Raw genomic sequence first — 27,777 nt, 5'->3', positions numbered from 1 at the left:
GAACCATTCCCATCCCCCTATCACTTGCTTGAAGTGCCAGTCTGAGCCCTGAACAGGAACTGTACCCTGAGATGCCAGCAGACCCTAAAGGGAAAAGACTTCATTACCGCCCAAGGCAGTCCTCTGCGCTAACTGTACACATGCTCGAGTGGGCACGCACGCATGCGCACATCATGTGCCAATATCGGCAGTGGATGTTGGCCACATCCAAGGAGTGAGCATTCATCTTCCCATAGGAGCCCAGCAAGGGACTGAGGGTCTTTTGTCCCCAAGACAGAATAACTGAGGCTCAGAGGAAGGATGTCACTTTCCCATAGACCCCAAGGAACCAGGAGTTGAAGCTAGATGTGCCTTTCTCCAAAACACCTAACAAGACAGCCTTCTAGTCAGTCATTCAGTCATTCATTCATTCACATAACACCCCTGGGTGTTTTCTGTGTGTCTGGCACTGTTTCAGACACATAAGAAATGGGAATGAGCAAAGCATCCAAATGTTGCTTTCCCGTGTTCTTACTCTAGCAGGGGCGGCCCAGGTAAAGAATTATGATGAACCATGAACAGACAGTAAATAAGGAAGGATGTCATGGGGTCACTACTGCTGTGACGAAACATCAGAACCAAAGCAAGCTGGGATGAGAAGGTGTATTTGGCTTACACTTCCAAATCACTGTCTTAAGGACTCCACTGTTGTGAAGACACCATGACCATAGCAACTCTCATAAAGGAAAAGCACTTAATTGGGGCGGCTTATGTTTTCTGAGGTTTAGGCCATTATCTTCATGGTGTGACATGGTGCTGGAACTGAGAGTCCTACATCTAGGCTTGCAGGCAACAGGAAGTGGTCTGAGACACTGGGTGGTACCTTGAGCATATATGAGACCTCAAAGCCCACCTCCACAGTGACACACTTCTTCCAACAAGGCCACACCTCCTAATAGTGTCACTTCCTTTGTAGGCCATTTTCTTTCAAACCACCACATTCTACTCCTAGGCCTCCAAGGGCTTGTAGCCATATCATAACACAAAACTGCATTCAGTCCGACTTCAAAAGGCCCCATAGTCTATCGCAGTCTCAACAACGTTTAAAAGTCCAAAGTCTTTTCTGAGATTCATGCAATGTCTTAACTGTAATTCCCTATAAAATGAAAAGTCAAAAAGCAGATCATATACTTCTAACATATAATGACACAGGATATACATTACTATCCCAAAACATAAGGAGGGAGCATAGTGAGGAAGTACTGAACCAAAGCAAGGCCAAAAACCAGTGGGTAAACTCCAAACTCTGCATCTCCACGTCTGATGTCAAAGCACTCTTCAGATTTCTTTCAGTTTTGTTGACTACAACCCGCTCGTCTCTCTTGGGGTGGTTCCACTCCCTGTTAGCAGCTCTCCTCAGCAGGTGTCCCATGACTCTGGCATCTCCATTGTCTTGGGGTCTCCAAGGCAATCCAGGCTTCAACTTCACAGCTTCACACAATGGCCTCTCTAGGCCTCCAGTCAGGGACACCCCTGACACATGTCTGGTCTCACTGGCTCTCCTTAGTCGTGGAGGCAAATTCCATAGCCCCTTTCTTCTATCTTTAACTAAAAAGCCAGAACCATGTGGCTGAAGCTGCCAAGTTCTGCTGCTTTCTGGGGCTGAAACATGGTCCCCTTGTTCAATTACTTCTTTACCAGCTTTCTGCTTTTGATAGTTACCTCCACTGCCTAAGCTTGGCTGTCCTTGAACTTGCTCTGTAGACCAGACTGTCCTCAAACTCAGAGTTCGCCAGCCTCTGCCCCGGAGTCCTTGGATTAAAGGTGTGCACTACCACACCTGGCTCTGAGCTTCTCTTTAATTCCTTTTCACAAGTTAGAAACTTAGCTGGGGGATCTTGCCCTGAGATCACCACTCCCTTTATAACAGTTCTTAATCCGTTTATCTCCTTGAACACAGGATTTAGCTCTATTCCACTTCCTGGTGCCCCTTTTCTCATTTTGTATTTTTATTTGTTGAGCTTGCTGCTTTTCATTATAAATCTTCATCATAGTTAACACTAATAAACACACTACAGAGTCTATACTAGGCTGTTTTGGGATTTCCTTTGCCAGCAGAATTAATCCAGATCTCTTCACGTTAGCCTCAGGCAGACTCTTTGGACAAGGGCAAAAGGCAGCCACATTCTTCACCAAAATATCATGAGAATGATATCTAGGCCGCATATTAATATTCTCCTCTAAACCTTAAGCCAGCCCCCCACAATTCAAATCATACCGAGCACCACTGTCGTCTTCTACTGGGATGACCCAGTAAGCAGAATTTAAAGCAGTCAACTGTTTTTCTAGTCTACAATCCCAAAGTCCATATTCCCTCAAACAGAAGCATGGTTAGGCCTATCACAGCAATACCCTATCCCTGGTACCAAATTCAGTCTTAGTTAGGGTTTCTTTTTTTTTTTTTTTTTTTTAAATATTTATTTATTATGTATACAATATTCTGTCTGTGTTGTGTGGCCAGAAGAGGGCACCAGACCCCATTACAGATGGTTGTGAGCCACCATGTGGTTGCTGGGAATTGAACTCAGGACCTTTGGAAGAGCAGACAGTGCTCTTAACCTCTGAGCCATCTCTCCAGCCCTTAGTTAGGGTTTCTACTGCTCTGAAGAGACACCATGATCACAGCAACTCTTATAAAGGAAAAACTTTTAATTGGGGTGGCTTACATTTTCAGAGGTTTAGTCTGTTTTCTTCATGGTGCAACATGGTAGCGTACAGACAGACATGGTGCTGGAGAAGTAGCTGAGTGACCTACATCTTGACTTGCAGGCAACAGGAAGTGGTTTGTCTAACTGGACATGGCTTGAGCATATATGAGACCTCAAAGCCCGCCTCCACAGTGACACACTTCCTCCAACAAGACTACACCTACTCCAACAAGGCCACACCTCCTAATAGTGCCACTCCCTTTAAACCGCCACACTGTCATCAAATAAGGTCAGGGCAGGAATTCAAACAGGCCAGGAACTTAGAGGGTGATGGAGAGGCCACGGGGGGAGTGCTGCTTACTGACTTGTCCCTCATGGCTTGCTCAGCCTGCTTTCTTATAGCACCCAGGGGTGGCACCACCCATAATGGGCCGGGCCCTCTCACATCAGTCACTAAGAAAATGCCTTGCAGGATTACCTACGGTCAGTTATGGAGACATTTTCTCAGTTGAGGTTCCCTCCTCTGATGATTCTAGCTTATGTCAAGTTGACATAAAAATCAGCTAGTACAGGGGCTGGAGAGATGGCTCAGAGGTTAAGAGCACTGGCTGCTCTTCCAGAGGTCCTGAGTTCAATTCCCAACAACCACATGGTGGCTCACAACCATCTGTATTGAGATCTGGCGCCCTTCTCTGTGTGCGGGCATACATCGAGGCAGAATGTTGTATACATAATAAATAAATAAATCTTAAAAAAAAATAATAAAATAAATAAATAAAAAATAAATAAATAAATAATCAGCTAGTACAAATGACGAAATCTGTTGGATACTGAAAGGGAAAGATAAAACAACGTGGGGGAGTCAGGACAAAGCAGGAAGGATGTCATGGTGTCACGTCCGTTAGGGTGGCAGTTCTAAGATGGCGGAAAATCCCCAGTGTTGGTGAGGGGGTGGGAAACCGGCCTGCTGGGCCCTGCTGGTAAAAAACACAAAGCAGTGTGGCTGTCATAGAGAAGAAAGTGGCCAATTCTTAACACATTTAAGTAGACGTACCCATTATCTAGTATTTCTACATAATGGATACTTATATTTGTAATGTTAAGTTGGGGGTGTCACTCCAGTCCCTAGCATCCATCCCAGCCCCCTGGCCTGAGAGTTGTGTTGGTCTGGACTCCAAATCCCAGGATGCCAGGTCCTGACCCCTCCGGGGGGGGGGGGGAGGTCAGGACCACTCCCACAGGGTATTTATATTTAAGTGGGTGCCCAGAGGAGGAACACGTGGTCCCGGGTTTTGCCTGTGCTTCCTGGTTTTCTGTCTGCCCTGCCATGATCTCGGCCACTCGAGAGTGCTGCATTTATTAAACCATGGGCATTTTAATTTGGTTTAATTTGGCTTGATTGGATTTCTGTGCGCTGTTGGAGAGGATTTTCTTAACAATATCCATTTATTCAGGTAAAATATCAAGAGTTATTTCACCTAAGTGAAAAGTGGGGACTCAAACAGATGCTGTACACACATATGTATGGCAGCGGTGTTCAAAGAGGTTGCCACCCGAGAGCCCATGGGACAAGTGGTTAAATGAAGCATGTTGCATCTCTCGCCTTATGTGGCCTCCAAGAGGCATGAAATTGTGACACAGCCTACATATGGGTGAACCTTGAGGTTCTGATGCTGGATGACAGAAACCCAGTCATACCCGGACACTGTGGGACTCCTCTCCAGTGAGGCACTGAGAGCGGACACATCCAGGGAGACAGACAGGGAATGGCAGTTACCAGGGCTGGATGTGGGGTAGCTGGTGTGTCATGAGCTTCAGCTTGAGGTGTGGAAAAGAGTTCTTCTGGCAGAAATGGAGGGTGGTATCATGGCAGTGATGGTGACAGTGGCAAATTTTATTGTTACCACAGTTGAGAAAATAACTGGATGTGGCCAATGTATATGCTGGTTACTTTTCTTGCGGCTATGACTAAATTACCTGACCAAAGCAACTTATGAAAGGAAAAAGAGCTATTTTGTCTCACAGTTTGAAGGTCTATAGTCCATCGTGGTATGGAGGAAGACAAAGCAGCTAGAATGTGAAGTGACTAATCACACTGTGCCTATAGTCAGGAAGCAAAGAAAAGAATTCTGGTGGTGCCCAGTAATTTTATCAGTTTGGGAACCTGGCCTGTGGGATGGTACTGCCCACATTTAAGGTTCAATGTCAGTTAAAGCTCTCTAGAAAACCCTCGCTGTGTCTCCTAGGTGACTCCAAGTCTAGTCAAGGACAATGAAGATAAACCTCAGTGGGCCCTTTCAAGAAGGTAGGATTTTAGCATAGACTTGAGGCAGGTGTAATGGGGAGGATAATGGCCATCTGGGCAAAGAGCATTGAACAACAGAGTGGAAACCCCCAAATGTGCATTAGGTCTATAGAGCTGAGATTCCCTACCTGTAGTGCTGGGGTCCCCTGAGGCAAGTACTGGGGCATGATCCCCAAAGCCTCAGCTGGTGTGACTCCATCCCAATGCTGCATCCCATCTGGTCCCTCCCACCCTGCTTATCAGGCCTGTGTTGTCATGGTTTGGCTCCGTCGAACGCACACCTACAGGGAGGCCGGTAAACCGCTAAGGCGGAAGTATCTGAATTTGGTCTCTCTCTTGCACTAATTTGAATAGAATGTGATCCAAGTTTCCAAGTTGTTTGTCAGATGCCAAATGACACCGGCTGGCACAGTTGTACGCGCGCCCCCCCCCCCAGATGGGATTCAGGAGCCGAGGGTGGGCCCTCACTTTAGGAAGTTTCAGCCCTGGAGCAAGAAACAATTAGGACACACACCCCATAGAGCTACCAGAAAGTCCTTCTGGCACAGAGAAGCAGGAAAGGATGGCATTTGCTGAGGTCTCCCCACAGGGTTGGCACAAGGCTCAAACCTTTGGTGACAAGTGTAAAGTTGCACTGCCAGGAATGGAGCGCTGTCGTGTGATCCTGGAACGCCAGTGGCGTTTCCACACGGGGTTCCTGCGATTCAGTGATGCTTGGTCTCCTCTCGAGTTTATCCTTATTTTGTTTTCATTGATGTTTTGCCTGCGTGTATGAGGGTATCAGAAACCCTAGAACTGGATTTACAGACAGTTGTGAGCTGCCATGTGGGTGCTGGGAATTGAACCCAGGTCCTTTGGAAGAATAGTCAGTGCTCTTAACCGCTGAGCCATCGCTCCAGCCCCTCAGTCTCCTGATGAGTTTATAAATGTTATTTGAAGATAGTTCCTAAACTGTGCTAGGTATGGAATATACCTCATGTGCATGTTAGATGTCATGGGCACACACAGGAAATCACCCAAATTAAGCAAAATAAGAAGCCTGGATTTGTGATCCAGAGAAATATCTGTAACATCTCCTAGAAAGCAAGATTAAAAAAAAAAAAAGGAAGATGAAAGAGAAGAAATAATAGCCAGACAGGATGAGGGATAAGTGAGTGGCAAAGATAGAGGGGCCAGGGCCTCAGAATTAGAGGTTTTCCCAAGTGGAACAAAACAGATTGAAAATGAAGCAATTGCCACACACACCATTGAGAAACACATCCCAGCACTAAAGACTCAGTCCTCCCCATCCTGAGAGCTCTGCCACCCAGGGGCCAGTGGTGTCACTTCGACTGGGATTGTGTTTAAACACTGGTGTTTTTGTTGTTCTGGGAATTGAATCAAAACTGAGGCTCTCCTCTGAGAAGACCGGGCTTGCTATAATTGGCCTGTGCAATTTTCTGCTCACAGCCTCTATTCATTTCCTGTGTGCAGCCCACACCACCTGAGCATGCTCCCCCAGACCTGCGGCAGAAAAGGGAGGGAGGTCAGCGTGGGGATTCAGAAGGATTTCATGCTGCTTATGAATTCAGAGTAAAGGGAAGCATTTGCAAAGTGTTGACAATCCAGTGGTGGCTAAGGCGCAGGAAGCTTTATCCCTGTGGCTTTGCTGATGTAGCAGGAACAGTCAGGATGGAGAACGGAGTCAGCACTGGGGGCCAGAGGGAGCCAACGGTCCTTTGGGGGTTTATGAGGATCTTCCCACATCCCAGTTAGCATGGGAGCCACAGGCCTGGAGGGATAATCCTGTGGGTGGGCTGCAAGGCTACAGAGAGAAGTTAGGGCTAGAGTCAAGGCCAGCAAGCCTACCCCTGATGCAGGGGCATAGCCCTCTGCCTGCCCACCAGGACCCTTTGGTACCGCACCCTGTGACACGGCAAGCACCCCTTGTTTATTACAGATAGGTAATTGTTACATGAACAGCCCCTCACCAGAGGCTGCTTCGTGGAAACCGGAGCGTTCCCTCTGGCTCTGAAATAATCCAGCCACGGTGTTTGAATTATGTACCCGGAAAAATAGGCAGCGCCCTCACAGTATTTTTTTTCCTCACTGCAGCTTTTCCTTCCCACTGGGCTGGCAGTTGCTAGTCTCCCAAGCTGACCTGGTTGCTCAAACCACACTTGAATTGAAGAGGAGGCTTGCTCAGACCCTGGGAATTCAGGGCTCCTTGGTGCTGAATTCAGTTTCCTGCCCCCAGGGCTCAGATTAGAGAGCATCCTGAGGGCTCCGCCTTAGTTTCCAGTGTCCTGGTGAGGTTGTGACTTTGCACCCCAGGCACAGAGACCTGAGAGGAGATAGCCATTCACCAGGGAGACCCAGGGGGCATGAGAGTCTGCATTCTCGATGACTGCATGCTCCCACTGGGGTGAAGGGTAGGCAGAAGCCTAAGCTTAGTTGGAGCTTTCTTCCTGACCCATCAACACACACATATGCACACACACACACATACACACAGCAAACACACAGTATACTTTAAATTATTATCCTGAGACTGATGGTCTTGCTGTAGGGAAGGGATGGCTCTCAGTGACCCAGCCCTTGCCTGTCATGCTTCAAACACAGGGCTCCATCCCCAACACCACCAAAGAAGAGGAAAAAAATAGGTGTCATCTTCAAAATGCAAACTGTGCTAATAGCCCATAGGAGGGGTCTCAACCTTCAGTTAATACCTCAGCTGGGAGCTGGCACTTTGGGAAGCTGTCTTGGTAGGGAGGGGAGCAGCCAGGGAGAGGCTGGCCCTGGTTCTCCCACACCCCTCCTGTGGGTGCAGACTCCGTTTGTGCAGAACACTGAGGGCCCTGTGCAGGAGGGATGGCTCATGGTTTGTGGGGGAGCAGGGCGGGGGGAGGGGGAGAGGGGAAGCAGCCTGTCTCCAGGAACACTTGGTTTTGTCCCCCAAGCTCAGTCTGAGCATACAAGAGGTGGTTGGTAAATGCTACCCACAGCTCCCTCTCTAGAGGCAATGGAGCAAGCAGCACGGCAAGATGGCTCTCCACTCTGTCCAAACAACAGTCTGCAACAGAGAACAACTGAAAGAAGGCCGGCTGGGGGAGCACCTCCTGGGCAAGCATGGGACCCATGTAAAACCAAACAGTGCTGGAGAGGCAGACAGGTGAACCCCAGGGACTCACTGGCTGGACTCTGGCCAGGGCCAGCAAGGTGGCTCAGCAGGTAAAGGCGCTTGCTGCCAAGTCTGAATATTCAGAGTTCCCCTCTGCGGCCCACATGGTATAGGGAGAGAACTGACTCCTGCAGATTGTCCTCTGACCCCCACAAGGGTCTTGTGTCACAAACGCAGTGTTTTCTTTTAAGAAATGCAGCTGGTTCCTTGGGAATGGTTTTTTATACCTGCAGTTGGTCATCTGACCACACACACACACAGTCCAGAGGTGGCGGGGAAAGAGACAGAGAGGGTAAGAAAATTAAAGGTGTGGTGGCACATGCCTTTAATCCCAGGACTCGGGAGGCAGAGGCAAGCCAGTTTCTGTGAGTTCGAGGCCAGCCTGGGCTACATAGTGAGTCCTTATTTTTTTCCCTTGAGACACTACGGTCTCACTATGTAACCCCGGCTGTCCTGAAACTCACTATGTAGACCAAGCTGGTCTTGAACTCATTGAAATCAGCCTGCCTCTCTCCCCCTGAGTACTGAGATTAAAGGCGTGTTCCCTTATGTCCAGGAATACCTTGTCTTTAACAAAGGTAAGAAAATTAAGCACGCAAGAATGACAAACTTGCCAGGTTTCAGTTTTGCTGCTCGTCACAGATCGAATATTGACTGACTCACTGATTGATACAAATTATACATTATAACTTCTCAAATATTCAAAGCAGTACTGTTTTATCACTTACATTATAATAGAAAAATAATTAACTCCACCATCACCATGAAAAATGAGGTTTAATTTGTAACCATTTGGTTTTTAATAATACAGTCTAGAACTTTGGATCCAATTGTTCCCCAATTCTTTTACAGCTGCTGTTAAAACATAATTTATTTCATATTACTATATTTTGTAGCTCTTCATGTTAGCTATTTAAACCACATCCTGCCTTTATCTCCTTGGGTACTGAATTTTCTAGTACCACAGTCCCCTCCCCCACCTTCTCGCTTTTGACCCTTTTATTTTTAATTCCTTTGAGTCAACTGAGCTACCACACCTTTGAGCAATGGTTTTTTTGTTTTGTTGTTGTTGTTATTTTGTTTTGTTTTGCTTTTGCATTGTCTTTTTCTTGCTGGCTAGTTCATAGCGTCTGTTGTGGGTCAGAATCACAGTCCTACTGAATTGAAGAATAGAGAGGGCTCTATTTTGACCCTAAGAAGGGCAGATGCCAACCTCTTCCATGCTTACGAATGTGGCTACCAGGCCATGTGACCTGCTTTACACTTCTTCTCAGAGAGAAACAGCTCTGAGCAAGATTTGGCCAGATGCTCAGCTGGTAAAGGTGCTTGCCCTGATGGTCTGAGTTCCGTCCCTGGATCCCACACCATATAGGGAAAGAATGGACTCCTGCTTGCTGTCCTTTGACCTCTACACACACAAATAATAAAGGTGTGGTTTTATTTTAATTTTTGAAAAGCAAATCTGAGGGGCTGGAGAAATAGCCCAGTGATTTTTATAGAGAACCTAAGTTCAGTTCCCAGCATCCACATTGGGCAAGTCATTGTCATCTGTAAGTCCAGCTGCAGGGGACCCAGCACCCTCTTCTGACCTCCAGGGGCAGCTGCACTCACACGCATACACGTCATACACGTGCGCTCTCTGTCTCTCTCTTTCTGTCTCTGTCTCTCTCTGTCTCTCTCTCTGTCTGTCTCTTTCTCTCTGTCTCTGTCTCTCTCGCTCACACACACACACACAGTGTTAGAGTTGAAATACATTTTTTAGAGAAGAAAAGAAAACCTGAGCAAATACCCGGCAGTGTCTCACTAGGACCCTGGGTCTCTGTCCAGCTTGAATAGGCCTGAAAGGCCGTGGGACAGCGGGTAATTCAGCTGTTAGAAGTTTGGGCTTGGGTGGGCCTGACCTGGTTTGAGCAACAGAGCTTTCCTAGCAGAAAAGTACTTAGGACAAACGTGTCTGCACCGTCAGCCCATCTCCCACGGACCGCTATGCTGGTCAGCCTTTTGTTACTGTAACAGATGGGAGCTATGATCCCCTGTGAGGAAGAAAGGGCAGTGACTCACCATTTTGAAGGTTTCTGTCTGTGATGAGACAGACCTGTGCCTTCAGGCCTCTGAGCAGGAATAGTAGGAAACAAAGCAAAACTGCCCACCTCGTGGCTGGGAAAGGAGCAGGTCTGGACTCTGGATCCACTATCCGCTACAAGCATTGCCAACACTGATCTGAAGACCACCTTCTAGGCCCCACCTCTTAAGGTCCTCCCACCTTCCAGTGGCACCGTGGATGGGGGACCATGCCTTTAATACATGTTTTTTTTTTAAATATTTATTTATTATGTATACAATATTCTGTCTGTGTGTATGTCTGCAGGCCAGAAGAGGGCACCAGACCTCATTACAGATGGTTGTGAGCCACCATGTGGTTGCTGGGAATTGAACTCAGGACCTTTGGAAGAGCAGGCTTTTAACCACTGAGCCATCTCTCCAGCCCCCAATACATGGGTTTTTAAAGGACAGACAAATCCAAATGAACAAGCCCAGCTTGACACTCTTGGCTGTTACTGTGATTTTCCCTTCCCTTTCTCCTTCCTCCCTCCTTCATCATGTGAGTTTACACCCATGCCTGGAGATTTTTGCATGTGGTAGAAGGAACGCTGCAGAGCATGCTCAGTGACTCCTCAGACGCACAGAGCATTTTGGACAATGCACACAGATACGACCTAGAATGTTCCTTGTTCTGTTCATGTGCACACTGTGGCTCCCATCTGTGGGGCAAATCTCTCCAAGTGCCAAGGGTGCTTCCAGAAGCCTGCTCCTCTGGGTCACTGAGATGGTCAGCATCGTGTTGGGGGCAGGTTGGCTCTTCATGTTCTTACCATTTTCTTTGCAGGAACCCGTCTTCCAGGCCCAAATTGAAAGGGGGAAGGTGCTAGGGATTGTGGGAGGGAAAGCCACAGTGCAAGTACAACTTCTGGGTCACTGAGTGGGGAAGGGGCTAGATTCACCATGGCTTTGCTGTTACTTAAGATTCTTTTATTTAGTTATGTGTATGTGCCTGTGTGAGTGTATGCATACCGTGTACAGGCAGGGGCCCTAGGAGGCCAGAGGGTATGTTGGAGCCCCTAGAACTGGGGTTACAGGCAGTTGTGACCCACCGAGAACCAAACTTGGGTCCTCCGCAAGAACAGCATTTGCTCTTAACCTCTGAGCCACCTCTCCAGCCCCTCCCCGTGGCTTTTCATACCTGCTCACCACCACAGAAACCTGGCTAGAGGTTACTACCCAACAGCCTCAGGGAGCAACATGGCTTCCTCCAGGTTTGTGACATCCAGGCTTTTCTCTTTCCTCCCTCCGGCCTTGGCTTGGCTCCTGGCTGCTGGGTGGGGACAGCAATGGGGGGGGGGGGCGTGCATTCCTTCTCCTGTGCTGTTAGCTTCTCTCCCTGAAGCCACATTGAGATTCAGCGTTCCAGCTAGACACAGATCGAGCCCCCCCACATGTGGACCTGCCAGGCAGCTCGGGGACTGAATGACATCCACATTCAATTACAGAGACCCATTATGTTTTCACTTCAATCAGAGGAATGCATGCAGTTTAGAAGAAAGGAAAATCAAATTGTTTGGCCAACCATCAGCCAGTAGAGGCAGCCACACGCTAGCCTCCCTCACCTAGCCCAGCATTCCCTGTTCACGTGCTGGGTCCTGTCTCTCTCTCTCTCTGTGATCCCTCAACATGAGATGCCCGCTGTTGACTCACACTGTGATAGGTGAGGAGCCTGGCCTCAGCCACTCTGTTTCCTCTCTCCCTTCCTAGTTTTCTAACATTTTAATATTTTTAGCACTTTAATTACATTTGTAACTTTGTGATATTGTGCCCCCTTCCATGGCATTGTATACCCCCCACCCGAGAGCTCTGACTGTGGGGGCTCCTATCCCTCCCTCCCCAATGCTCACCTCTCTGCTAGTCCAGATCTTACCTTAACTGGCAGTTGAAATTCTATTATTCAACTGGCATTAATTCTTTCGTGCTCAGTGATTTATATGTCGGTCCTAATTTACAGAGGTGGCTATGTGATCCCAGGCAAAGAAGGGTTTATTACTTACAGATTCTGAGAGATGGGGGACACTGTGCCACCTAGGCCTCAGGAGCAGCCAAGGGAAGTCACAGGCCATAAAGATTTGACTAGTTTGAGTATCTCCAGCAGCCTTTGGCCCTTTTCCTGGAGTTCTTGTCTGGTACCTGGGTGAAGGTTACTAAGGACAGAGGAAATACCAGGTTGGCATGATGGATCTCTCTATGTGTCTTCTCATCCCGAAGGCTTCCGGGGTGTGGGGGGAAGGCTCAGTGGCTCCTGCTGTCTCAGAAACTTCTACCCGCCAGGAAATGTGCAGGTCCAAAAGTGGCCATGGTTCAGCCAGACTCTCTGTCTTACAGTAGAGAGGGGGTGGGGCTTTCTCTCTGTGGAACGTTCTAGATAAAAGTGATTTCCCCCTAGTGGAATAAGAGCTCATCTGGGTAACAGGTACTGTCAGTGTTAAGAAGAGCAAGTATAGCGGCCAGAGTGCCCCTGCCCCTTCATTTGTGGACTGAGTGGCAGAGAGGGTGGGCAAGCCAGTGAAGACAGTGAGATACACCGGGAACATGAACGCTATGTGATACCCACAAAGAACTAAACAGCGACCAGACCCGGGTCTTCGGCCTCCCTTCCCCATCCTTGCCAACAGCCGCTTCCCCAGACTGCCCCCTTCCTACCACCAGAGCCTGGGCAATTACCACCTGCTCCTGCCACAGCCGTTTAGGAAATGCTGGTGATTAGCGATTGTTACTGTGGTAATTAAAATTCCCTGGGAGCAGCTTGGCTAATATCCATCAGTATCTGCAGTCAGGTTGGCCGTGAGCTGAAATGGTAATGAAAACCTCGAAACCTAGCACAAAGCGGTGGTACCGGGGAGCGGTAAGTGCTGCCAGACACCCCCTACAAGCACCATGGCAGCCGTGTGGGTCTTTTCTCATTAAATAGCATTTTCAAGGCTGGCTGCTTTGCTGGCCTTATCACAGCAAACCACACTTGGGGAGCAGCAACACTTGGCTTCTCCAGAAGGGAGTGTTCTCCTGTCTGTGGGTCTAGCCCAGGGTGGGGGTTCGACCCCGGAGAGGGCTTGTCCTGACCCTGTTCTTGGGGAGGGGCCAAGTGTTGGTGCCAGGCAGTGAGTGATGAACCTGGATGCCCTGGGCAGAAGTCACATGATTGGAGGCTATTGTTATGCAGGTTGTAGGGTTGGAGCGGGTGGTGAGGCAAGAGAGGGTCAGGATGTGCGTGGCCAGTGTGTGGCCAGGTTTGGACGGGATTGCTGCTCAGAATTTGGCCCGCTGGCATTCCTACCACTTGCTCAGCCATGTCGAAAGTGATTTCCAAAATACTGACAGTGTGTTTTGGGGACACATGCAGAGGCACGCTTCTGTGCTGAGTGAGGCACCTAAGCTCTGGACCCTCTGATGGGGGGTGGGGCAAGGGGCTCAGGAATTGCTGCTCCCACACTGGTCCAGTATCCCAACCATTCTGAGTGGCAGTGTAAGCCAGAGGACCATCCACCCACAGGACAGGGACAACAAGATTAGGATCAGACCAGAATCTTTCAGAAACGACCATTTCATTGGCTAGTCGACTGGGCGTGGGGGAGACAATCCTGGCTGGCCAGAGGGCTGTGCACATGGAGCACAGATACTGGATTGAAGCTGATAAGGTTTATATAGAGTTTGGGGGTGACTAGCCCCCTGAAAGGCAGACTCCTGGCAGTTGTAAGCTATTCAGCCTTGTGCTTCAGATCCTGTGTTCTTTATCCCATCTTCTTTTTTTCTTTTTTTTAAAAGATTTTATTTATTTATTAAGTATACAGTGTTCTGCCTGCATGTATGCCTTCATGTCAAAAGAGGGCACCAGATCCCCTTGTAGATAGTTGTGAACCACCATGTGGGTGCTGGGAATTGAACTCAGGACCGCTAGAAGAGCAGCCAGTGCTCTTAACCTCTGAGCCATCTCTGCAGCCCCTTATCCCATCTTCATAAAGCACTTGGTTGCGAGTATTTTGAAGGGAGGTGGGGTGGAGATGGGTTGTTGTGGTAGATGGTGGAACTGAAGCATGGCTTCTGGTAGCTGTGCCATTGCTAAGGAGCAGATGAAGGGCTGGAGTGGGCACCACTGGGAAGATGCCCAGGGACTCGCTCTTCACCAGCACACTTGCTGGATGCTTCCTCTCATCCCTCTTTGAATCTGAAATAGTAAGTCCATTTGGTCAACAGTAAGGACATGGGTGGATGACTCAGCAGTTAAGAGCACGGGCTGCTCTTCCAGAGGACCCAGGTTCAATTCCCTGTTGTAATATGAGCGGCAGGGCTGCGTCCCCGGCACCCAGCTGCCCGCATGGCTTTACCCAAAATAATTACACGGAAACTGTATTCTTTTTTTTTTTTTTAGATTTATTTATTTATTATGTATACAGTGTTCTGTCTGCATGTATGCCACCAGACCAGAAGAGGGCACCAGATCTCATTATAGATGGTTGTGACCCACCATGTGGTTGCTGGGAATTGAACTCAGGGCCTCTGGAAGAGCAGGCAGTGCTCTTAACCTCTGAGCCACCTCTCTAGCCCCGGAAACTGTATTCTTTTAATCACTGCCTGGCCCATTAATTCCAGCCTCTTATTGGCTAGCTCTTACATATTGATCTAACCCATTTTTAATATTTTGTGTAGTACCCCGAGCTGGCTTACCAGGAAAGATCTTAACCTGCGTCTGTCTGGAGTGGGAGAATCATGGCGACTCCCTGACTCGGCTTCTTTCTCCCAGCATTCTGTTCTGTTTACTCCACCTACCTAAGGGTTGGCCTATCAAATGGGCCTAGGCAGTTTCTTTATTAATTAACCAATGAAAGCAACAGATTAATACAAGACCCACCTCCATCAATTCCCAGCACCCTCATGCAGCTCATAACTGCCTGTAACTCCAATTCCAGAACCCTCACACAGATACATACATACATATGTGTGTGTGTGTGCGTGTGTGTGCATGTGTGTGTAAAACACTAATGGACATAAAATAAAAATAAATTACATACAAAAATCTGTTTAAAAAAACTCGGTGACCTCAAGACCCAACAATGCCTCTCCCATGGAAACTGCTCCTAAGCAAAAGTGCAGATTCGGGGGACCTTGCCCTGTATCTCTGTCATGGGGTAGATGTTCTCTTGTGAGGCATCTCATCTAAAGGTGGAGAGATGCCTTAGGTCCTTGAGCGTGATCTGAGGCTGTAGCCAGTATGAACTCATGAGTACACTGTGAAGAGACCTAGCCCGGCTCCAAGGAGGCAAAGAGCAGGAACAGTTCCAATGTCCACAGCGGGGGCTGGATTCATCAGGCTAAACTTGACCACAGCTGACCTGATCTAGGAGGTGAGGGACAGATGTGTTGGTGGAGACCATTTTTGTTTGTTCTTTTGTTTTTCGAGACAGGGTTTCTCTGTGTAACCCTGGCTGTACTGGAACTCACTCTGTAGATCTGGCTGGCCTTGAAATCACAGAGATACTTCTGCCTTTGCCTCCTGTGTGCTGGGTTTAAAGACAATGCATGCACCACCACTGCCTGGCTCCCATTTCTTATTAACACAGAACAATTGCCGTGATACATGGTGGGGAAGAGGCCAGCCTGGATGCATGGGACCCTGTCTGAAAAATAAGATTATGCTGCATAGACTTTAGGCAAGTGGCTGAGCTTGTTGAAGCCCCAGTTTTCTATCTGAAAACTGGGGTTGATAAACTTCCTCAAGGAACTTTTGGCACTCTATGCCCTGAGAAGAAGGAAGGAGACTCCATTCCTGTGCTTTGTGGGTTTAGGCCGCGTACACTACTGTCTTGGTCCATTTTCCGTTGTGATAACAAAACGCCTGAGATACGGAGCAGTTAGCAAAGTACAGAAGTTTCTTTGGCTCCTTTCTAGGCACTGAGAATTCCTAGAGCATGGTGCCTGTGTCTGGTGAGGGCCTCCGTGCTGTGTCTTGTGGCGAGCCTTGGTTTTGCATTTTTGCTTCTTTCTTTTGCATACAGGATGCATAGAGAAGTCAGAGGATAACTTCTGTGAGTTGGCTCTCTCCTTCCACTGTGGGACAGGTCCTCAGACTTGGCCATCTCGCCAGCTCCCCGACCCCTTTTACAAAAATTTATTTAATTTTGTGTGTATGAATGCTGTTTGTATGTATGTATGTATGCCGTGTGCACACAGGACCCCACAGATCCCAGAAGACAGCATTGTGCACCCTGAACTAGAGTTACAGGTGGTGGTGAGCCAGCACGTGGGTGCTGGGAACTGAACCTGAGTCCTCTGCCAGAGCAGCAAGTGCTCTTAACTGCTGAGTCATCTCTCTAGTCCCAGGTTTTTTTTTTTTTTTTTTTTTTTTTTGGTTTTTCGAGACAGGGTTTCTCTGTAGCTTTGGAGCCTGTCCTGGAACTCCCTTTATAGACCAGGCTGGCCTCGAACTCCCAGAGATCTGCCTGCCTCTGCCTCCCGAGTGCTGGGATTAAAGGTGTGCGCCACCACCGCCCGGCTTAGTCCCAGATTTTTAAAGTGGTGTGTGTGTGTGTGACAGTGGGGGCACAGGTGTTACACATGTGGGGGTCAACTTTGTGAAGTCAGTTATCTGTTTCCACTGTCACATGAATTCTGGGGATTGAGCTCAGGTCATGACAAGCCGTCTTGCTAGATCAACACTCCACCCTTGGTCCTAGAGATGAGACCCAGAGGCTTAGGAAAGCACTCTGCTGTAGTAGGGAGCTGCGGGCCTCTTCCCACAGCCCGGCTCATGGTTGCCTGGCTAGCTTATGCCCCAAAATAAAGACACACAAACTCTATTCTTTTAAACACTGCTTGGCCCATTTCTGTTCATGTATGTAGCACCCCAAGGAGCGCTTACCAGGAAGATTCTGGCCTACGTCCATCCTGGGTCAGAGCTTCATCGCGTCTGCTCTGGAGAGGAGAGCATGGCGTCTGTCTCTCAGAGGAGCTGCCCTGCATCTGAGCTCACTTCCTCTTCCTCCCAGCATTCTATTCTGTTTACTCCACCTATCTAAATTCTGCCCTATCAGATGGGCCAAGGCAGTTTCTTTATTAGCCAATTACCTTCCTCCATCACTCTGCCACCAAGCAGTATTCTCAGCCCTCTTTTTATTTTTAATTTTGAGACAGTCTAAATTGCCCAGGCTATCCTTGAAGTCACTCTAGCCTAGACAGGCCTGGAACTAGAGATCTTCCTGCCTCTGCCTCCTGAGCTGCTATGATCACAGGCCGGTGCCAGCAGACTCAGCTTCCTCTTCCTCTGATAAAGCCACTGACACCTCCTCAGAGGACCCACCTCCGGGACCACACCTAATCTATCTCCCAAAGGTCCTACAACTGAATACAATCACCGTACATGGAGATCAAGCTTTCTACAGAGAAGAGACAAGAATTCAAACCGCAGTAGTTTCCAGTCCTGAGAAATCAAAACGTGAGAGGTTTTCTCATAGGGATGCCAGAGAACATTCCTCCCACTGTCTGTGTTGGGTGAGAGACTACGCCCTGTTGAGCCTCAGTGCTAGGGTACCGCCTAGCATGCTTTCTGCATGGACCCCATGGCCCTGGGTCCCATCCCCCAGCACCACCTAAGAAACAAAACTGTAACAGGGCTATCCAAGGGCAGGCCCTTCTATACAGGCAGCAGTGGCTGAGTGATGTACACTGCGCTATGTTCTGGATCTGGGAGTCCCATGACCCCTTGTCTGCCTGGGAGAACCGTCTATATCTCCCTCAGCAAGTGCTGGCTGTGGTCAGCTTATTATCGTTCTATTTCTGCAGCAGACATGGGAGTGAGGAGTGAGGTTTGTGTGCTGGATAAAGATGGTGGGGTCCAGAGAGTGCAGGATAAGAATGGGGTGAGGTATAGGGTAAAGATGGGGTGTGGAGATAAGGATGAGGTGAGGGGTGCTGTGTGTGTGTGTGTGTGTGCGTGCGTGCGTGCGTGCGTGCGTGCACGCACGCATGTAAGGTGGATGGAGGGTGGGTAATTAGAAAGCCAACCAGGCAGATTCTAAGTAGAGAGCCTGGTGTGTGCTTTTGTCCTACTGGAGAATGCTGTGTGCATTTGTACTTTAAAGGCTTGGAGAAGCCCTTCAATGGCATCCTAGTTCTTCCCGAATGTGCATGGCCTGGGACAGTGTGCTTGTGCCTCTGCCACCCTCCCTTTCCTTCCTCCCCTCTCTTTCTCAGCTTTTATTCTAATATGCCACAGTTCAGATGTGGTCCCGTGGACACTTAGGGAATAAGAAGCCACTTCACAGTCAGACGGCCCTGGAATTCTGATTCCAGCTCTTCATTTTAAATAGGATGTTTGGCCCCTGGAGAATAACATCGTCCGTGTTTGTCACACAGGGTGACCTAGGTGACAACCATTATCTATGGGCACCTGCTTTGAGGTTTTCAGTTCACTCACGAGTCTGATCCACTCTGTGAGACAGTGCCACCCCAGATCTGTCTGCTGGTGAGGACACTGAAGGTCCGCATCACACAACAGCTGGGCCATGGCCCCAGGACTGACTCTGAATGTCTGCCTGGAACCGGCCAAGCCTGGCTTTTCTCTAGGAAGGTGACCCCAGCCCTCCCTCGCTCTATTCCTCCTTACTCAGTAATCTAAGCACATTCCCTTCACAAGAAAAGAGATTATGCGGCTCTTGGCTGTTCCTGAAGTAGCTATCAAGGGTTTGGGGGGCCTTATCTCAGCTGCTGCTCTGAATTCTAATCTGAGGCTCTTGGAGATTCCAGTCTTTCCGTGTCTGTAGAGAATCCCTCAAGGGAGAGCTTCCAGATACTATGATGTGGCCTAGTCTGGCTTTTCCTTAAGCCCTCTGTCACCCTTCCCAGAACTCTAGGAGGAAGGCACCTGTGGGGTGCTGGACGCAGTGCTGGGCACTCCCAGCTTAGCAAGCATCACTTTGCTTCACCAGTGAAACGAGCAAAGCTCAGAGAGGTTGACAGTCACCCAACACTGCACAGCCAGCGCACATGGGATCTGCGGTTGGCTGTGCCTTGTTCAAACAGCCCCTTGTTTGAGTCATTTGATTCTCGTGCCATTGATTCTTCTAAAGGCGAGCAAGAAAGGGGAGCCAGGGGAGCCATCCTGGAGATGACAGGGCTCAGAGGGATTCCCAGAGGTTTTCCTGACTGTCATTCCTATTCTGGACAAGGATGGGCACCCTCAACTTCTAGGGATCCATGAGCTTTCTGAGTACTCTTCTCAACCATCCCTGTTATCTTTACACTTCTTCCCACTTTAGTTCTTCTCCAAGGGGGAAGAGATGGGACCCAGCCAGTATCATATACCCGTCCCCTACCAGCACTTCTGAGAGGCCCTGATGGCTGTGTGGAATAGGGGGGGCTCATGGAAGGCGGGGACCCCCAAAAGCACAAAGCTGAGGTGGGAAAAGGAGGAGGAGACAATATGTTTGTGCTGTGGGAGCAGCCTCACCAAGCCTGAGACACTGCTGAGGGGCAATGATGTGACCCAGAGGGATGCTGTATGGGAGCTAGTTTAGAATAGTGGGGATGGGGACATTCTCCTTGAGAAGCTGGGGCTCAAGCATGGGATCGTGGGAGGATCCATGACTGACTGGCACTGGAGGAGCTGATTGCAGCTACTTAAGACTGGATCAGTCTGTCCTGTTCAGCCTTAGCCCCTGAGACAGAGAAGGTGCTGGTGAGGCAGCTGGCTATGGGGGGCCCAGCCCAGGTGGACAGGTCAGGAACTGAAGCACTTCCTGCTTGTTAGCATTTGTGTACTAGAAGTGGGGAAGGGTTGGGCTGGACAGGAAGTAGCTAGGCAGGCTCTTGGATTCTGGTGGGTGACAGGACAGACAGGGTAGCAATGGATGGCTTTCCTAACATCCCTTACAAGCAGGAAATGAGGAGCAGCAGGGCTGTGTGAGGGGAGCACGCAGGGGCGAGGCAGCGCCACTTCCTGTACTCTAAGCATGTGTCTCTCCTTCACAGGTCTGGAAGAGGTCGGGGGCCTGGTTCTACAAAGGACTCCCCAAGTACATCTTGCCCCTGAAGACCCCTGGCCGGGCTGATGATCCCCATTTCCGACCTCTGCCCGTGGAGCCCACAGAACCCCAGCCTCAGAGCGCTGAAGCTACCCGTGTCTATACTTGGGCCCGAGGGAGAGGTAAGATGTTCTCCAGCTTGCTCCTGAACAGAGCGTATCTCTGACCGTAAGCACAGCGGTTTCTTGCTTGGTAGAGGTACAGAGGGTCCTTCTGGGATTGCTTTCCCAGCAAGGCAGTAACTCAGGTGTAAGAGCTGCACTGTGGCTCTTTGCAGGAATGGCTTCTCACTCCAAAAGCTTTTGTCTTTTTTAAATTTTGTTTATTTTTATTTTGTGCGCATTGGTGTTTTGCCTGCATGTATGTCTGTGCAAGGATGTCCGACCTTGGAGTTACAGACAGTTGTGAGATGTTACGTGGGTGCTGAGAATTGAACCCAGGTTCACTGGAAACGCATCCAGTGCTCTTAACCACTGAGCCATTTCTCCAGCCCCAGCGTTTGTCTTGTTCTTGCTTGTGGTGCTGAGACTAGAACCCAGGGCCTTGTACACAGTAGGCAAGCTTCTCCCCAAGGAGCCGTCAACCCTTAGGGAGTCGGCAGGGGTGTTAGGATCGTCTCTCTCAGGCCTGCAGCACCTCCTTCCTTCGCCTGTTTGTTTCTCAAGAGTGGGAGATACTTGTGAGCAGGGTGACTCGGTGTCAGGGTGGCTGTCCAGAGGTGAGTGTGTCCTGCTATGATGGCAGTTGGTGCTGTAGAGGGCTCCTGCTGTCTTGTGGGTGTTTTTGTGTTTCTGATTGATTTTCAAAGTCCCTGTCTCACAGAAACTGCAGGAGGCTCTCAAAGTAGATATTCAGTAACACCATCTTTTGTCTGTTTTTCGAGACAAGGTTTCTCTGTAGCTTTGGAGCCTGTTCTGGAACTGGCTCCTGTAGACCAGGCTGGCCTCGAACTCACAGAGATCCGCCTGCCTCTGTCTCCTGAGTGCTGGGATTAAAGGCATGTGCCACCACCACCCGACTTCAGTAGCACCATCTTATTAGCCACATAGACTGAGGGCCAGAGCTGGGCTCTAGGGCAGACCCTTCCCCTTTGGGTCTGGCTGCTTCTGCCCTGTAGTGGCCACACTTCAGCCCAATGGGAGAGGGGTCACCTACTGGTGGCTTGTCTCAGAAAGGGTGGCCTCAAGATCACAGGCCTGGCAGCAGCTTTGAAAGGGCTTTGGGAGATGACCCGACTGTCTTCATGTCTTGTGGGCTGTTCTTTCCTTATCAAAAGGGTAACACATGTTTGTGATAGAAAAGTAAAGGTCACTAAACAGCAGGCCTCGGAAGGCGAAACCCCTGTGAGCCGCCCTCGCAAACAAACCGTGTTGGGCACACGCTGTCCCCTCTCAGGGAATTTCCGCCCTTGTGTCCCCTGGCACTTCCCTCACAGCCGTCCCTCCCTTCATCCTGATGCCGCAGCTCTCTCTGGCATCTAGCTTCCCTGATGCCACAAATGGGTGTGCAGGGCACAGGGCTGCAGGGGAAGACCTAGAATATATGTATGTCCTGTTCTTATATGTAGGGGGACTGTGGGGAGCATCCTGGCTGGGACACTGTCTCACAGAGATGTCATGACCACTGAACCTGAGTAGTAGCCATCTTCCATCCTGACATGCTCTCTGGGTATATCCTTATCCCGCAGTCTAAAGAAGGGGGTGTGACCTCAGAAATGGCAACAAATGGACCAGCAGGTTCAGAATGTTGCTGTGGGTGGCTGTGAAGAGGTCTGAGGCCTGTGTAGGCAGACGGGACCTAAGTGCTCACTGTAGAGTCCTCACCATCCATCTGCTTCCAATAACCACACATATGCACACACATGCATGCATATGATCACAGGTGTACACATATGCATGCATATGATCACAGGTGTACACATATGCATGCATATGATCACAGGTGCACACACATGCGTGCATATGATCACAGGTGCACACATATGCATGCATTTGATCACAGGTGCACACATATGCATGCATATGATCACAGGTGCACACACATGCATGCATATGATCACAAGTGCACACATATGCATGCATATGATCACAGATGCACACATCCATACAGTCACAGACACTCACACATGTTCACTCGCATGTAGATTGGCATATAATATGCTCATACACACTCAGACACACGTATACCCTGGACACAGGTGCACTCCCAGCACCTCCTCCACTGTGGAGACACAGGTGGCCTTTTGATTGCACAGGTACAGAGGCCAGCATTCCCACACACTTGGAAGGGAGGCAGCATATAGGCTCTCTGCAGGAACTGGCTCTCCCTCTGAGGTGATGAGGGGGCAGAGCCCTCAGGCTGCTATGTCAGGCCTGTTGGAGCCCCGTGGTCCCCAAGTGACTTGCAGCATGAAGGCCCACAGGCAGCAAGCAGGGCAGGGAAGGAGAGCTGGCGGTGATCACATCTGTGCCCACACTGAGAGACACCCCTAGGGTGTGTGGTGCTGGGAAGGGCAGGGCTGCACTCGGAAGGCAGAGGAGGAGAGCCTAGGAGAGGACAGGAGAGTCCTGTCAGCATAGAAACCACAGTGCAGGGTTGGCCAGAGCTGCGAACGGGCCCGATGGTGTGAGCTCTTCAACTGCTGTGGCCGCTGCTGGGCAGTGTCTGGACCTGCTCTGGTTAGTCTCTGCATTCTGGCTGAGGGCAGTCCCCTGACTGCCCCAGGTCTGGCCATGTCCTCACAGGGTGTAACCTCGGCTACTGTACCTGAGTGACTAGACCAGCTGGTGTGTTTACCTAAGGACATTCTTGAGTTATGGACTGAGATGAGGGAGCTTCCAATCCCTTCCCTGTGTCTTTGTAGTAGCTCATGTAAACCTCAAGGTAAGGTTCATGGCAATCTATGGGCAGGGTGTTGTCACTCCTGCCTCAATGAATCCTGGGAGCTGGCAGAGGCTGCTGTTCTGTTGGACTCCAGGGAGCAGAGGGCCTGCATCAGGCAGCCGTGGGAGTATAGCGTGGGGCTATCTCATCTGTCCGGTCCTCTGAAGACTGTATCCCCATGGTGCTTTCCAGTTCTGAAAGGGACTTCTCCACCCTCCCCCTAGCACACCATCAGGTGCCCAAGGTCATGGCAGCTGGCTGGGCTCACATATCTGGCTGTGACCTAGGGCCAGCTAGTGTTGATAGCTCTCGCAACACCACGATTGGGCTGACTGAGTTCAGTAGGGGTCAGAGTAGCCATCACTGTGGGTCCCATTCCTACTACCCTGCAAACTCCTGTGGCAAGGCCACATCTGTCCTCAGCAGGCCAGTGCCTTAGCACATAGCACAGGAGCAAGGTAGACGAGAGGCTCCACAGATAGACGAGCAACTGAGCGAGCCTGAGCCTGCAAAGGAGGCCATGGGGGGCTTTCATTCTATCACAGGCGCCTCTGGTCCATGAGATGCCAGATGGAACCAAGAGATGCTTGAAGGCTGGTAAAGACACCTGCTCTCACCATGAAGTTCTCTTCCTGCCCCAGGCCCTCAGGGACTCCAGGCCACCCTTCTCCTGTCACCCTTCCTCCCACAGGCATGGAGCTGAGGCTAGTCCCATCTCACCCCATCTTTAGCCTGTCTGTGACTCTCTTCCTCACCCTCCACCCCGATCCCAAGCCTTGGGCTCCAGCACCTATGTCTCCCACCCCCTCCTGCTCACATCCTAGTCCTCCCTCGCTTCCTTTCTCATGCCCTGTTGGGAATGTAGAGGTAAACAATAGAGATGGGTTATGAATGGTTTTGGTTTTGTGTGCATACATGTACGTATGCTATTTGTGTGTGCAAGTGCACACGTGCCACGATGCACATGTGGAGGCTGGAGGGGTGTGATCTCTCCTTCCACCTTTTTGTGGGTGTCACCAGCCCTGCACAGCAAGTGCACAGAGACATCTCACTGGCCCCAAGCTTTTCAGTATGCACAGGGATCTAGGAGTTAATAGATGTTTGTGAGACAGGTGCCCTCCCATCCACCTCCGCGGTTTTATTAATTTTTAATAATATAAAAATACAAGCTGAATAATTCAGCAAGGAATGAAAACCAGTAACGTCTTCTGTCTGTCCTTACACCATAGCCCTTAACCAAACACCCACTGAATGTAGGCATTTCAATTTGCTTTGGAACAGAAATAAACAGGCTCTTTCTGGCCAGTCACGTTTTTACAGTCACATTTATTTGTTTGAGACTGCCTCACTGTGTAGCCCTGGCTAGCCTGGACTTTTTGTGCAGATCAGGTTAGCCTCAAAATCACAGAGGTCTGACCACCTCTGTCTCTAATGACAGGATCAAAGGTGCGTGCCATCATGCCAGCCTGTCACAAGAAGGTCATGAGCTACTTCTACTTGGATCTAGGTTGTACTTCACTTCTGTGGCTGAGTAAAATCCCATGAGCATCGGGGTATGTTCTCATTGTTCTCTTAAATGGACCTTAATGTTTCTAGATTTTACCTTGAATTATCTTTCGGCCTGGAAGCTGCAAACCGAAACTCGGGACCATGTAATAACCTAGCCATCTACGCTGCAACAGTGAGACTATGCATCTTTGCTGCCAGTGCACTATTGAGGGTTCTAATCGGGGCCAATGCACAGGGAGGAAAAACAACATTTCATTGTTTTTCTGTCCACAGCTGAGTAGTTCTCCCTACGTCTATTATTTACCTATTTTAATTCAGATGTCCTGTTTTTCCAATTGTTTCCTGAAGCCAGGCCCTGTGGTGCATGCTCTCATTACATCACAGATGCCTCTGGTCCAGGAGCGGCTAGAGGGGGCCCAGCACTTGGGAGGTAGAGGTGGGAGGCCTCTGAGTTCAAGACTGGCCTCAGTTTCGTATTAAGTTCTAGTGAGTTCCAGACTAGCCTGGGCTACAGAGTAAGCCTGTGTCTAAAAACAAAAGCAAATCTTATTAACTGATAAAGCCCTGAAGCCAGGTTCAATCAAAATTCAACTCAAGAATCTCCACCATTTGATCCTATTTGAGAGTTTGGCCTTGTTTCATTGTGTGTCGTGTTTTTCTGTCAGGCGCTTGGGATAAACCCTGGCCCTGAGTGAACAAGACGAGTGCCCCTGCCAACGCCTATGCTCTGGCCTTTGTTAGGTGTTTTTGTTGTAGGTTTATTTTATGTATGTGAGTGTTTTGCCTGCATCTGTGTACTGTGAGTGTGCCTGGTGCCCACAGAAGCCACATCGGGTGTCAGATCCCAAGTAGCTGGAGTTACAGACAGTTGCGAGCCACCATGTGGGTGCTGGGAACTGAACTCAAGTCCTCTACAAGAGCAGCCAGTGCTCTTAACCTCTGAGCCATCTCTCCTGCCCCTTACTAGTTATTAATTAATGCAGTAAAGCAAGAAATAAGCAGCTTTCTCTTAATAGCGGAAGCGAACAAAGGAATCTACCTTCTTTGTAGCTGACGTATGTAATCAATCAACTCCAAATAAAGCCTTAGGATTAATAAAGAAATCTAAAAATTGACAAGCCCGAAGATAAATCAATTTAGCCGGGTGGTGGTGGCACACACCTTTAGTCCTGGCACTCACTTCGGAGGCAGAGGCAGGCAGATCTCTGAGTCTGAAGTCAGTCTGATCTACAGAGCAAGTTCCAGGGCAGCCAGGGCTACACAGAGAAACCCTGTCTCAAAAAACAAAAAGATAAATCAATTTTAAAAATCAGTAGCTTTAATCTGTACTGACTGACTAAAAGCCGAAGTGAGAAGACCTGTTTGTAACTGCAACATGAAATTATTTCATGCCTGGAAGCAGACTTTAAATGGAAATTCTAGGGACCAGCATGAAGAAAATTAAAGTGTTACTGTATTAGTATGCTTCAGCTGCTGTAACAAAGTACCACAGACTGGGTGTGTGCCTCGAGCTACAGAAATTGATTTGCTTCCATGTCTGGCTGGTAGAGCGAGATCAAGGTCCTGACAAGTCTTGTCTGGTGACCCTTGTGCCCCCAGTAGCTGCCTTGTTCAGCGTGTTCATTCATGTGAGGGCAGTGGGGTGGAATACTCTCTGGTCTCTGCTCAGGAGAATGTCCATCCTGTTGACTCAGCCCCACCCTAGGCTTCACTCAACTCTTCCAAATTCCTGGGCTTTTGAGCTTCAACATGAACTAAGGTTGGGGAAACAAACATTCCCCCACAAAAAGGATGAAAAAAAAAATGAGCCCTGAGCAGAAAATCAGGTAAAACTCTCAATCATGCCAGGTGTTTAATCCCAGTATTTGGGAGGCAGAGGAAGCCTCATGGGTTCGATACCAGCCTGGTCTACGTAGCAAGTTCCAAACCAGCCAGGGCCACATAGCAAGACGCTGTTCCAAAAAGGAAAAAAAAATCTTAATTCTTCCATTTTTTTATAGTTATATAAGATCTACCCCTCTCTTTCTCTCTCCTCTCTCTCTCTCTCTCTCTCTCTGTGTGTGTGTGTAGACAGATAATATAAATGTGTGACCTGTAACATGGATGAGCCTGGAAAACTTCACGCTAAGTTAAGGAAGCCAGAGTCAAAGGCTACGCAATATATGATCCTTTTCATAGGAAATAACCAGGCTAGGTAAACCCATAGACAACAAGATGAATGCGTGTGTGGTGGGGAGACCGCCAATGAGGACAGAGTATGAACATATTCTGCAATCGAGTAGTGCTGGCAATTACCCAGTGTTATGACTGCATTAGAAACTACTGCATTGTATTCCCCCTGAAGAGTGAACTTTATAGGGTATGAATTATGTCTCAATTTAAAAGCTTGTGCGGAACTTAGAGTAGCTATTATAGAATACACAAATAGATGAATGGATGGGAATTAAGGTAAAATAGGCCCAAGAAGGCATGGAAAGCCCAACATAGGGATTTTTCAACTCTGCGGGGAAAGGCATATTGATTTAATAACCAGAGCTAGTGTGATTCAACTTCCGTGTGCGTGCAGGGACACATTACAGACCTAAATGCTTAGAATAAAATAGTGGGCCGGGTGGGGTGGTCTGTGCCTTTACTCCCTGCTACTCAAGATGCTGAGGCAGGAGGATCATTTGGCCACAGAGTTCAAGACCAGCCTAGGCACCACAGTGAGACCGTCTCAAAATCAATCGTTGGGGAGATGGAGTAGGTGTCCCTTCTGGGGACTGCTGTCAGACAGGTGGGCTGACCTCCTGGGCCTTGGGTACTGAGCTGAGACAAGGATGCCCGTTAGTGACTCCGGGGAGCCTCATCTGTGACGAGACACTGATTCTCACCCCAGGGGGCTGCAAGGACCAGCATGGCCGAGGGGAACCCCAGGGTCAATGGAACCAGCCACTGTGTGCCACCTGGTTTCAAGTAGCAGAGCCAGTGCTGAGGGCTCGCGGCTCATTGATCCTTCAGCAGCGCCTACCCCTCTCCCCACTCACAAGGTACACATACTCTCCGCCTCTCCATCTCCTTAGAGATGGCAGACAACAGAAAGGCCGGGGCTTGGCACAGCTGCATTTGCCTTAA

General features: G+C 49.2%; 1 protein-coding gene across 4 annotated transcripts in view; it reads left to right on the top strand.

Annotated features, from left to right (window-relative positions):
• Nucleotides 1-27,777, top strand: part of Rph3al (rabphilin 3A like (without C2 domains)) — a 138,844-nt gene that overhangs the window by 95,552 nt on the left and 15,515 nt on the right. For all 4 annotated transcript variants that reach the window (XM_057775140.1, XM_057775141.1, XM_057775142.1 and 1 more), the window contains one exon: nucleotides 20,219-20,393. In XM_057775140.1, the coding sequence (XP_057631123.1) occupies nucleotides 20,219-20,393 (175 nt within the window). The remainder of the gene's footprint in view (nucleotides 1-20,218; nucleotides 20,394-27,777) is intronic.

The sequence above is a fragment of the Chionomys nivalis genome, chromosome 7 (assembly GCF_950005125.1).
Source record: "Chionomys nivalis chromosome 7, mChiNiv1.1, whole genome shotgun sequence".
Classification (NCBI taxonomy): Eukaryota; Metazoa; Chordata; class Mammalia; order Rodentia; family Cricetidae; genus Chionomys; species Chionomys nivalis.
The sequence above is the reverse complement of the archived record's forward strand: the minus strand, read 5'-3'. Positions and strand labels throughout refer to the sequence as shown.